Below are 14,147 nucleotides of genomic sequence, written 5' to 3' on the forward strand. Positions count from 1 at the left end.
CGTATATACTTAATATATATCTTTATTATAATGCGACCACGCTAACCATATGCAGTGCTAGTAACTGCCAATAGCTCGACACCATAGTCAAGCCATAAAAAAAAGCACCATAAGTACACTCTGTTGAAAAATGAACCGCCATTTTTCTGTATTTAATACCCCCCACTAATCACATATAAAGTTTGCTGCTTCAGTAATTATGTTTGACACATGCACAATTACATATAAACCGCCATTACGAAATATCTGCGATCAAGTATCACGCTAGTATATACGACATATCATTACGATAGTTCGTCCATCTCTGCGCATGCGCTAGCCACAAAATTTCGCCAACACCTGATAAATCGCCAAATTTAGTCGCGAGTTGCGTTTCCTATTAAGGAAGTAAAAATACGCTGCCGGCTCATTATATAATCCAAACGGAATCACCTTGAACTGCCAGATTGCTTGCCCGGTAGTAAATGCTTTCTCGGTCATTAAGCTACATCTATGCCTGCCAATATCCGATTTTTTAATCAAGCATTGAAAACCACTTGTTCCAGAAACAGTGTCTAGAATATCGTCAGGTCTAGGAAGAACGCAACTGCCTTTCTTCGTAAACTCATTCAATCGGCGATAGTGAAAGCAAAAATCTAGTTGAACCGCCTTTCTTTCTGAGCAGAACGATGGGAGAGGCCCAGTACTTGCCGAAGATTCGATAACATCGCTTTCTTGCATGTCCGTTAGAAGGTTTCCAACCTCTTCCTGTTTAGCAAACGGTAGACGTCTTGGATGCTGTTTGGTTGGTAGATCAATTATAATCAGTGTCAAAATGGTTCGACCTACGTCAGTATCAATTATAATCAGTGTCAAAATGGTTCGACCTACGTCAGTATCAATTATAATCAGTGTCAAAATGGTTCGACCTACGTCAGAAGATCAGACGGAGAAAACATCTTGAAATTTTTGAATGACACGGTCGGCAGCATTTCTCTTTTCATTGCTTAGTTGTGCATTCTGCAAATAACTCTGATGTTAGGCACTCCGATGTGAATACACAGATTCTGGAGGTCTACGGGCTACTGTTTCGTTCGACTTGAGCTTTAGTGTCGGTCTCTGCGAATTGCTTGCTGAGCTAGCTCGAATTTCATGGAGTACACTAAAACGCTTTTTTAATTCTTGACATGCACAAGGCTTTCTGTGTCTCAGGATTTCGGATGTCACTGATGAAGTACTGCAGGGACAGAATTTCCTTTGTTTCTGATAGGCAGTCTGAAAAAGTGAGATGCGACAGCCTTTCAACATTCGTGGTGTGTTCCTGGACTGTTTCTGTGGTCTTTTGTTGGCAAGATTTTAAATGAAGCCTGCTATAGTTTTTTAAACAATTCTCGTCAAAGCGCAGCTCCAGTGGATCGGATAGAGCTTCGAAGTCCAGCCTCTGGTTTTCGGGCAGAGTTTGGAGTACATCTGTTGCGTCCCGCTCTTACAGAAGCGGCGAGATGGCAGGCCTTAACTTGAGAATCCCATCCATTTGCGTACATCGCTATAAAAAACTGAGTCTTGTGCACTTACCATCATATGTGAATAGCTTTAGAAAGTACCGAGAAGAAATGGCTAGAAATTTAAAAGCATCAAAATGATTTCCTGCTGCAATTATAGATTTCTTTAAGCTATCAACTTCCTTGGCGACTGCAGCTGAAACTCTGCAATAGATTTGTTGTTCGACAGCAGAAACTCTTTCTTCAATTTACTGTTTGATAGCAGAGACTGTTTTTCCAATTTGTTGTTCGGCAGCAAAAACTCTTTCGTCAATTTCTCCAACTTGGTTTCAACCGTGTCTATTTTGCCTTCCAAAGCTTCAAATTTGTTTTCTATTATGGCAGTCATTTTTCTTTTCATTTCCTCTTAAAAACCTATTTCAATATTTCCTTGATGGTGCTTTAGATTTTTTATAGGCCCGCCTCCGTACCTTCTTGACCTGCTTTCGTCTCTTTTTTTTCACGGTTTTCATCTCTGCTTTAACAGATTCTTGGCTCGCTTTCATCTCTTCTTTGAATGCAGAAACGACTGCAACCAGCTGCTTCAGTTTCTCCTTCATCCATCTTGACACCGGCATTCAGTCCTAATTCTGACACTAAAAATTGTTGCTTGCATAAGGGTTCGTAATTGGTTGAATGCACATAGAATGGATGATAGCTTAGTAAAATTAATTTTAGCAAAAGGAAAAGAGCTCTCTTATCGATTATTACAGTTCTGGAACTTTACACAAAAGTACTCATACAGCTCTTTTCAGTATTGCAGTAGTTACGCTTCAAACTACTAAGAACGTCAAAGACAACGCTAAAGAGCAAAAGCTCACATGGAGATATCTCAGTACTCCATACACTCTGAAGTGAGAAACTAAAACTGATGCTCTCCGAGATTTTATACAGTTTTACTCGGCTGCCGAGAAATCTCTAGTACCTTCCAATTCCCTAAATTACGGACAGGTATATGAGAGCCGGATACGGTTACAGTAACATACAAAGATCAACTACAGTTATATAACATATAATACAGTTATATATTTGGAGACCAAAATGTCTCCAAATTTGGCGACAAAAATTTTCACCGCCAACTTAGCGATATCTCGCCAGTTTAGCGAAATAGTTGTTTACCTTGATGTTAAATAGACTTGCCCTTGTAATCATATTTTTCTGGCACAGCTTCATCTCTTTTAAGCATTTAATATTGCATTATGCAAAAAATATATAATACTCAACATACGATTTCACTAAAATTATTTACATGTATACCATATTCATAAAACTTGGTCTCACAAAAACAATTTAAAAATATAATCCATGGAATTACCCTGGGGAAAAATAACTTGGTGGAAATGCATTTCAGTCAGGCATGATTACTTTATTTATGATGTAATAAATATGAATAATAAATTTAAACCTCTTATAAAATCACGTCCAATACATTTTAATCGCAGTATCATATCTGAAGAATGTCCAAGCCTTCAACCAGCAATGTGAATGTTCCTTTTTGAAATTTTATCATATATTTAGGTTATACTTTATGCCTGTGCATATAGTGCGACTGTAAAAAATATTTTAATTTATAGTTTTGAAAAAATAAAATTAAAAAAAATTTTGAAAACAATTAAAAAAACTTGTGAAAGTATCACGTATTCCAGCTTGGTACTTTTCTTCAGTTTGCATTGAATTTTAATTTATTAATTTCTAATAAAATGTAGTAACATATTTTCTAATTTGCTTTTTGTTAAATGTAAAAATGAATAGTTTAAAGGTGAACTTTCAAAATTTACCATTTCTGCACAAGCTGATAAAGCAAATGCTTCTGATTTTGTTTCTTCATGTAAAATAAAACTTCTGAATATAGTATGTTTAGTAGCATTTGAACATGGTCCCTCCAAAATTGGCAAAGCTCATTGCATGAGAAATTTTTACGAGGTTTTATTTTCAGTTTTCTTTAATTTGGCTACAGAAGAACAAAAAATTTCATACCCGCACATAAAAGTTTAGTTTCGTACATAGAATGATCAAAACTCTTATTACAAAAGCCATCATATTTTGTTTATTTTTTAAACTGAAACTACATGTCTGTAGCAAACCAACCATTTAAGAGATAGTTTCTCATGGAATTTTTTAAAAATATATTATAATCCTTATGAGAGAAAAGGGCATGGTAAGAAAAATACAACCTTAATCTGACACTATTTTTACATAAAAAAACTAGAATTTCTACGAAAATGGCGTATCTTCTTGAAGCTTAAAAAAATACTCAGCTAAATTTAAATTTTCTTAATGTTACTTAAATAAAGTCTGTTAATTGTCTAAATTTACATACAATTCTAATTCTTATTTAACATTAAAGGAAATGAAGATAATGCAACAATGTCATATAAAAGTATAACAGCAGTGAAAAAATTATTAATTCTTTCTTCCCAACAGAAAAAGAAAACATTCGTAGCCATCTGTTATTCATTACATCAGACAGTGGCAACCTTTTTCCGCTGTGGTTCAAAATCAACCAAAATGTGCATATTAAGAACACATTCTGTATTAGTCAAGTGGCAGCCAGTGGCACTTGACTAATACAAATGAAAATGCCACTGACCTACATGACATTGTATTGGTCAGTGGCATTTTCATTTTATGAGTATTTTTTGGTGAATAATAAGATAAATTTTATTGAGAAAGTAATGACAATACACTTTAAGAATAAAAATTATAATCATAATTATTACATAAATAAATACAACCGAATGAACCGAGTAATTATAATTCAGTAGTAATATTACTAACTGAACTTTTTGATATCAATACTTTGATGTCAATTTAGTTGGTGTTGGTGTATTTAATTATGGCAAAGCACACTAGGGCTATCTGCCTAAAGATGATGTCAATTTAAAAAAGTCTATCTTGTAAGTCATCTTAAGATGAATACAAGCATCTAAATTTTTAGTAATTAAACTGCTCCTATTCTTACTTAAAATAAATTTAAAGTGCAAAAATATTTGCTTGCATTTATAAGATGAACTGAATGTGGGCGAAACATAAAAGCTTTTTGTTCCCCCTCCCCTTCAGAGATGGAAATTTCACAAAAGTAATGTCCAGTAGCACAAAAAAAAAATCATGATCTTCTGATTTTTCCAAATCTTACTGCAATTCAGAAGTCAAACAACAAAAATCAGCGTTCCTTTCGCGGTTTTCCAGCTGAGGATGGTGGTTCGGTAAAACCATCGAAACTAGTCCTGTAAAAATTTTGAAAATATAATGCTGATTTTTGTTGTTTGACTTCTGAATTAGTATTTGTTCGGTGTTATTGTGCTTTACTGCAATGTTTTAAATTTATCCATAAAATTAATAATTTCTAAATTAAACTACAAATTCAAAACATTTTCTCTTATTTTAACATGCTTTATAGCAATTCGCTGTGCTTCTGATTAGGAATCGACTTTCAAATTCACTTCGCATGGCCAAATTTCAACTTTCAAACACATTAAAATTGCTCTCATATATGCTTTCTTCCCATGTTGTTCTTTTAACAAAAAAGGATTTTTTTTCTTCGCTTCATGCAATATTAATTTTTTAAAAAAACCTTCCATTCCTCATACATTTTCAAAATTATGTGATTTTTTTTTGGAGTCGTTCATTGAAATTATTATAACGGTTCATCATATCTGTTCAGAACAAAAAGCCTTAAAAACCATTCTTCACATTGTCAAGTCCGAGATCATGTTCTCAGATTTCATAATGAAATATTTCTATCTCATCAAAATACTCTACAAATCTATTAACAGCTTTGCCTCAACCATCATATTTCCAAATGCTTTAACACAAGTCTCCATATCTAAATTCAATTTTCATTAATTCTTTGAAGCACCTGGGTACCAGTGTTCATCACGTTACTATTTATTATGTTTACGATCTTAACAATCTTTTCCATTACATCTTTAAGTTGTTGCCGAGACACCTTTGCAAATAATTTTTCTGCATGTATGATACAATGAAATGATGAAAAAAAAGAGTGGCCAAGTTCATTTTTCGTCAGTTTAACAAACCCAACTGCTTAATTTTTTTTTTTTTTTTTTTTCCTCTCATAGCTGGAGCACCATCAGTTATTATGGAAAGCAATTTACTGTTTAAGTCCAAAACTTGATCATTTTCAAAATTAATAAACTCTTATACTCAATGAAAAATGTCAGGGCATTTGTTTGTGTTGTTCAGATAAGTCAGACAACAAAATTCTTCACTGACTTTTGAACTATTTATTGATGCATATGTAATAACAATTGCATGCCTATCCATACTATTTTCACCAGTACTTTCATTGAGTGGCAATGCTTAATTATACCATTACGTAACAAATCATTTTTGACTTATTCATCATCATTTTCGGCCATATCTTCAATGTGATGCTGAACTGTTCTAGCTAGCAATGGCATTTCTGTAATTCTCTCAATTATTTGTTTTTATCAAGTCATTAAATATTTCCATTGGCTAAAATGCTAAAAACTGCAATAAAGCTTGTAGTTTTACCATGATTGCAGCTGGTAAAAAAACCTCTAAAAATATATTTTGTTTTCCAAAATTAAATATATTTAGCAATGCATTCAAATTTTTATTCATTTAGCATTTCACTAACATTTTTGTTTTGAAGAAATGTGTCACTCAATATTGTAAACTCTAATGGTAATTCCATCCGAGCATAAAATATTTATCAACTTATCACAATTTTCCAATAAATCCATAATTTTCCTTCCACATATCTCGAAATAATCTCTTTTTTGCTTATCCACAATAATAATTTGTTTTAAATAATGATAATCATTTCACTGCATAATTATAATTGCATTGCTATTCTTGCATTGCTGAACAAAGTGTTACAACTGAGACTGAATTGAGAGAACACCACCAGTTTTGCCAGATTCTGTAAAAGAATGATGGATTGCTGTTGTCAAAGTTATCAATTTCTCCTTGAAATATTTACTTTCAATTATTTTATTCTCCTTACAATTTTTGTTTTAAAAAATAAAAATGTATACTCATTACTGTAACTTTTTATTTATGCATTCATTAAGTTTTCGTGTTATATTTATATAACTCATTTTTATATATTACATTTTATTTTCAGAATTTAATTGGGTCACTTGAAAAAACGGGTCATTTAATCACCCATGGCTCAGAGGTTGTGGAGGCCTGCATTAGATTATAGTTATACACATCTGTTTGTTATAAATAATTGTTTTGTGTAATGAGAAAATATATATATACTCTCAAAAAATACTGCAATGCTTCAGTCTTCATGGTACTTCAAAGTGTATCTGAATGCGAAGAGAACCAAAACAGCAGTTTATAAATATTTATTAAAGCCATTAAAAATTCTTCATAAACTGATATGGAGGAACAAATCAGATATGTTCAATAATATTTTTAAAAAGCTGGCTTACATTAACTTAAAATAAATTCTTGTAATTAAAACTATAAAATATAACAATGTTTGATACATGATAAAAATATACATTAAGTTTCATGATTACATATAAATACTAGAGTGCTTTACTATGGCTAAGAACAATAAGATTTTAAGGTTTTATTAATGATACAAATCATTCCAAGAAAGATACATACCAATTTTATAGCAAGAGAATTGTATGTTTATTAAAGTGAATTTATTAAAATATCTTTAAGTGAAATGTATGGATTTCACACTAAAAAAAAGAACAGAAATATGATGATGCTCTATACAGTATCATAGAATAATCACAGAACTTGTAGTCTTCCATAAATAGCAACAGATTTCATAATTTCAGTGGGTAGTTCTGGACACATAAAACTCCAATAAATGCTCTGCTTTAGTTTGGCATGCTTTCAATAAAGCTGTATCAATTTTTGCTTACAAGGAAAGTCGGTGTGACTGTACATTCAGGGTCTATGATCTCTTTTATGTGCCAAACTCTATCATGAGCATCCTAGATAAATTCAAACACAGTCTAAACATGCAAACCACATCAAGCTACAATTTCACTCTTTAGCACCTCAATCACATCATTTGTTTCCTTTCAGTCAGAGCTACCTTCCAAGTACAGAAAATCTTAGTTACAAAAATGATAAACATGGCCCAGAAATAATTAGGTACAATAATTTTCTGCTATGACAAACTGTAAAACAGAGATATGTGGCACCTGTTCTTATCATTACACCCTCAGTATAATCATGAGCTTTTTGGATGTGTGTTCCTTATTCTTGCCATACCATTTAATGATTAGAACTAATTTTAACATGATACAAAATTCATCTAAGAACATGACCATTGATTGTTTCTCAGTACTGCCATTATGATGATCCCTATTCCAGTATAATTTGGATTAATGATATGATAATAGTGCAATGATAATTCAAACAACTTATTAACTCAAGTTCAATTGACCAAAAAAAAAAATGGTTCAAGCAGATACATGGAAGCTTGCACTATTTGCAAAGTCTGCAACAATTTTAAAATGTTTAGCAACTCTGCTTCTTTTCATGAAAAAAATAAAAAAAGATATGCCTATCTCTTACTTTTGTGTTATTTTTATGATAACTAAAATAACCTTTAAATAAATAAAATTTAATAATTTTTAAATAACCTTTTCTTATAGATTTGCAAATTTTCAATTGCAAGATGACATTCCAAGCATCCTTTGTTATCACAACTTCCGTAAGAATTTACCCACCTACTTATCCATGGTCTTTCTCACTCAGTGTCACGAAGTTTTTCAGGGATATATGTAATATAATATCCAAGACTAAAACCACCCAAAGATTTTTATCACTGCAGCTTACTTTAATTAACAATTTCTCATTAACTTTCTTTCATGCTGATAATAAAAATATTTATAATATCATCCTCAATGCTTTACTGTGCCTGCTTGGATATACAGAATTAAAAAATTAGAAAAATGTACATTAAATTACAAATTAGTACAGTCAAAAGTCGTTAATTCGGACACCTATAATCCAGACCTCAAAGCTACAAACTTTCTGTGCATGCGTCGCGTTGAGGCATATGCACATAGACGTTTACGCATGCACGTAAGACCTTTACGGCTGCGCACATGCGTGTGTGCATGCGCATAATACATTTACGCATGCACGTTTAATGTATGACAGACGGTATTAGCTAAAATTATCTAATTATATATTTCAGTTAATGCTGCAGATTGCGTTGTTCCTTAATCTTCGAATTGGATCCGGCTTATTATTTTTTGCAGACTGTTCAATTTTATAAAAGTAAGCTTGAACTTTCGATTATGTCAAATAGAATTTCCGATGCTGGAGCTCCCAAAGGATCTACACAAAGCGAAAGTATGTTTTGATGTCCATCAAACAAAAAGTGGAATTGCTGCAAAAAATGGATAAAGGCATCTTTGTTTCTCTAACGATTCCGAAATCTGTTTATCAATTTCATGCTGCTCTGCAGGGGGGGCATCATGGCACGCAATGAACTAGAAGTTGATCTGTCAGCACTGTCCTTATTTTCAGGGCAGATGTTTTTATTTTATTCAGCTTATAATTCCTTACTAAATGTAGTATTTCATCTCGAAGTATTCCGTCTTTGATATGATTTAAATCAAATTCCTCGTCATTATAAATATCACGAGTACACATCAAATAGTTTTCTGGTTGCAATTTTCTAATTTCGACTATGCGTAATGTATGGTTTACACACACGCACGTTGAAAGAAATGTTTAATAAAGTAAACAAATAAATATTAAGCTTTTTTTTTTTTTTGTAAATTTTGATACCCTTTACATCATAATTGCTCTTTAATTACGGTTTCATATTTTTAATTTTATAATTTCTGCATGTCATCTTATCAGATTTAAACTGATGATCTATAATCCGGAAAAATCGATAATCCGGAATCGCCAAAATCCCGAAGAGTCCGGATTAAAGACTTTTAACTGTGTAACAAAAATAACTTTTCCCTCTACAACTGTTAAGCAATATGATTCAATTAGTGATAAAAATTTGAAGATTCTTCAGCATTTAATGTTATAAAAAAGCTATGAAATGAAGAATTTCTAATAAAAAATGTGAATATACTCTTCAATGAGAAACAGACAGGAATATTTTTATTATGTTTCTTAGTTTAAGTGTTTAAATATACATAAACTTGTAATTTAAAAATTAAGCTAAAATCAAGCTATATTCGATCATTTTATTAGAATATATTATGAATATTTCATAAATTAATCTTTCAAAAATCATGATGTATTCTACCCTACAGATGCAATAATCAAAGGTAGGCATTATCAGATTTTTAAAATGCTAAAAACAAGATACTGAACAAAAATCAATAAAATTAAAAAGTTGATTTCTATATTTTCAATATGGTATGGCATTATGCATCATCATCTATAGAAAATGATTATTAAAGGCATTTCCTCACGTTTATAAATATATATCACTGCCGACTTTTCCAGTTCAATAACCAGAAATTGCAAGCTAATTAAATAAATATATGTTTTCCCTTTCAATTGACTGTATTTAAAAACTGTTTTGAATGCATTCTTTCAATTTATAAAATTTATGTTGATATTTTTCATTTAAAATCTGCTCAAAAACTTATTTTCAATATATCTACATTTTTGTGCAAATTGGCTGTGGTGTCCCATAGGATCTTATTATTAATAAGATACAAAATTCGAGACTTAACAGTAAACAAAGATATAGCATGAAGCAAAAAATAAAAATTTTATTTAATAAATATATTCTTATATAAAAAAAAATAAAACAATTTTCTGAAGGAAATTTATTTTTTCGCATTTTTTTAATGTTTAATGTGATAGAAATTCCAAATAAAAAAATGCAAATTCCAGTAAAAATAAATCTAGATTACATTTTTTTTCTAATGCAACAAAAATATATGCATTTGTGACATAATACATTGTTGACTATTAAAATACATCAAACTTAAAAAAGAAATAATTTAGTTTGGAATGAAACTAAAAATGCACGTTTATAAATTCGACTGCAAAATTTCAGAGCAGTTTTTAGGAGTTTATAAATGCACTATATGGAATGATCAACATTATTAAATAGCACTGGTGGTATAATGAAAAGGTACATCCTAATAACAGTGAAGAATGTTCTCCAGAACATGAAATATGTTTCCTTCAAGGTATGTCTGCAATAAGTTTTACATTTTTTACAATTAAATATTTCATTTATTCTTAAATATACTCAGCTAACCAACGAAAACCTTCACCATAGCCTTGCTTTTTTAGCACACTGCACATAAACAATTCCAAGGGACGTCCTGGCAGCTCTGACCTTGGAATTTTGCTCTGAAATAAAACAAACCTTATTAAAATTTGGTAAAAATTCAAATAATGAAAATTAACTGTTTATAATTCAAAAGGCTGCTGTATTTTCTACAACTAGTATTGGTTTAAAAAGTTGCAAGAAAAACATGAACATATTAAAATGAACATAATTTTAACATGATACACTGGTAAAAGTTAATCTCTTTAATCCTTTAACATGTACAGGATGAACATGCCTAGTACTTATCATACTTGCAGAAAGGATTAAATATAACTAGTGTAAAGAACTTTAAAAAAATACAAAGCTCTTTTCTTAAATCTAAATACTTAACCCATCATTAAAATTCCTGAATTATTAGCAACAAGACTCCTAAACAACAGAGTTAGTCAAAAACTCGTCAAAATTAACATTATAAATTGGTAGCAGAGAGCAATTTTGACGTAATAGGAATAGTTGAATTCACTCAAAATTTTGCAGTAAGTAAGAGGCTTTTGCAAGAACTCTATATTAAAGTTTCTATACTTGCATTTTGAAATCTTTCTTACATTTTCTAAACTAAGAAATCAAATTTACTCATACAATCGTAACCATCTGTACAATTATATGCACACAAAGATACAATCAATTCAGTGATTTCAACAAAGGTCACATCAATCCTTCAAGGAAATCAACATGAGGGTAAAAACAAGCCTACCAAAACTTCTAGGCAGGATCATGTAGTAGTACTGTAAAGACAACAATGGCTTTGATGACTACGAAGTAATTTGCTTCAAAATTACCCACCCACATCTCCTGGACAAAGAACGTCAAGAAATACAGATGTTAAAAAGGTTAAACTTCACTAGCCACATCCCTTGTGATACTACCACCAAGTTCTAGACACTGAATCTTATTCGGAGCTGGTCTTATGGTATTATGAGTGTATAGCTTAAAATGGATTGTATTACAGTTGTGGTAAATTCAGCAGCGAATTACAGATTTTATTTGACAAGCAAATTTGTGTGTAAAGGCACGTGGTTAACACTACTTTTCCTTTCTCACTGTGGAATAGCACACATTAATAATACCAGATGTTACCAATGGGAACCATTCCCCATAATATTTAGTAATTTTTAATAATCTTTTGCAGTACTTGCAACATTCTGCCACTTGTCATAATGCAAATGCTATTGCTTTCATTGACACCATCTTTCAGTAAATGGTTCTGGATCTATGTCTGCTGTGTATTGAAATTGACTGATGTCTAATCTTAATCATTTTATCTCTTATTTCATCATTACTCATGCTAAATTTTCATCACGATTGCAGGCCTTTTGTAGGTATGCTAGTTGTTTTGACATGGTGTATAAATTTTTGATATGCCCAAACATTTACGAATAATTTTAAAATGTATAACTGATGATTTAAGCATATGATGCTTCACTAATGGCATAAATTGGACATAAATGCATGAAAGCATTCATGTACTTTGTTACTGAAGTTTAATAATTTTATGAATACTGTCTGAATTGGAAAGAAATTTAGAAACACAAAAAATATTTGTCAACACTCAAATAAAATATACAGTGTGTTACATTAAAATTTTCGTTTCTAACACTACTTTAAGATATAGATATGAAAATTATTTTTTAGCACACAGTTTCATAGTCAATACACAGACTTTTTAATTGAAAGTAAATAATTTCTTAAAAATTATATTAAAATACAATTCTCTAAATTGCATCCATATAAAATTAAGATTTAGATTTGTTAAAATAAATGCCAGACAGTATTACAATTACCTTTCCAGTTGTCTGTCCATATAGATTGAAATAAGCTCTGAGTTCATCTTCACTTGCAGCACCAGGTTTGTCAATTTTATTACCTAATATTAGTACCGGACAATTTGCAAGCTGTTCATCTGTTAATAAACTCTAAAAAAAGAAAGAAAGATTGTACTTAATTTATTCATAAGTGCACTTTTCAAAATGGCATTTCGAAATGGAATTTATGTCTAAGCATTGAATCTAAATAAATAAGGGTGACAGACATCTATTGACAATCACTATGAAACTTTCAAGGGTAGACAATCATTCAAATAAAACAACTGATACAGCATGGCATTTCATAATCTCCCATAAGCCACACAACAAGGGACATAAAGTGAAATGCCATACTTGAAACCTACATAACTTGTTCATCCCTGAAAGTTTATAGCAACTATTGAGAAAATGTTACAGCTTCTCTAGTGATAAAATAATGCAAATATATATATATATATATATATATATATATCTTTGCAAATATATATGTATATATATTCCATTAAATCCTAAAATATTAAAATGATTAAAACTTTTTAAGGCTATTGGTCTCTAGTATATTTAAAAGCTGTAGCTGAGTAACTTTTAAGACAATTTCAATTAAATCAAAAGAAAAATATATAACCTAAATAGGACAAAGTTTTAATTCATTCACTAAGTTTACGATTAAAAAACTTGAGGTTTTACTATAAAATACTTTCAAAATATTTCACCTATTATTCAACAAAAAAGTTATCCCAAAGATGCATATCAGCAATATAGATTAGGCAGTCTGAAAAGAAAAGTTAACCTTTTGATGGTCACGAACAAGCCCAGCTCACATCATAATTACATACTGCAGTGGGCATAAATGAACCAACTTGCATTACAAATTTATAACTGATAGAAACTGCACATATCAGGCAAGAAAGAATTGCTTAACGTAGCAACAGCAAAAGGGTTAATATGAGGAAAATGTCAAACAAACTGGAGACAATAAAACCTGCAGCTGAAAAACAGGATATCACAATGATTACAAAATATAACAAAAGGATTAAAAGAATGGATGGTAAGCCACACTGATATTTATAGTCTTACTTTTGGGACATAGGTAATTCTTGATATTACATATGATTCTTGATGTAATTAAGCAATTTACTGAAAACAAATTTCTCACCAATTGCTGATTTTTCAAACAAGTACTAGAAAAGCTAAATGATGTTTTTGGTGAGAACTTTATAACTTTTCTTAGTTCTATTCTATAGAGTGAATTCCAGGACATGTTAATTGGCCTTGTTAACAGAAGGGGGAGGGGGACGATTTTTCATACAAATACAGTACATAGTACGAGATCTCAACTCATCAGAACTTCCGTGATTCCAGATTATGGATTTTTCCAGATATTAGATCATATGCTTAAATTTAATATGATGACATGTACAAATTATAAAATTAAAAATATGAAATAATAATAAAGCATTTATTACTTTAAGGGAATCAAAATTTACATAAAAAACTCAATATTAATTTGTTTGCTTTATTAAATCCTTTCAATGT

At 30.8% G+C, this 14,147-nt stretch overlaps 1 protein-coding gene across 2 annotated transcripts in view; it reads right to left on the reverse strand.

Annotated features, from left to right (window-relative positions):
* Window positions 1–6,843: 6,843 nt before the first annotated feature.
* The window catches only part of LOC118192645 (small COPII coat GTPase SAR1-like), a 29,562-nt gene continuing 22,258 nt past the window's right edge, over window positions 6,844–14,147 (reverse strand). For both annotated transcript variants that reach the window (XM_035363635.2, XM_035363634.2), the window contains exons 6-7: window positions 12,591–12,722; window positions 6,844–10,829 (exon numbers count right to left, since the gene is read on the reverse strand). In XM_035363635.2, the coding sequence (XP_035219526.1) occupies window positions 10,716–10,829; window positions 12,591–12,722 (246 nt within the window). In that variant the 3' untranslated portion in view covers window positions 6,844–10,715. The remainder of the gene's footprint in view (window positions 10,830–12,590; window positions 12,723–14,147) is intronic.

Source organism: Stegodyphus dumicola, chromosome 10 (assembly GCF_044657685.1).
Source record: "Stegodyphus dumicola isolate Sdum_Otavi_A_Nest chromosome 10, ASM4465768v1".
NCBI classification, from domain to species: domain Eukaryota; kingdom Metazoa; phylum Arthropoda; class Arachnida; order Araneae; family Eresidae; genus Stegodyphus; species Stegodyphus dumicola.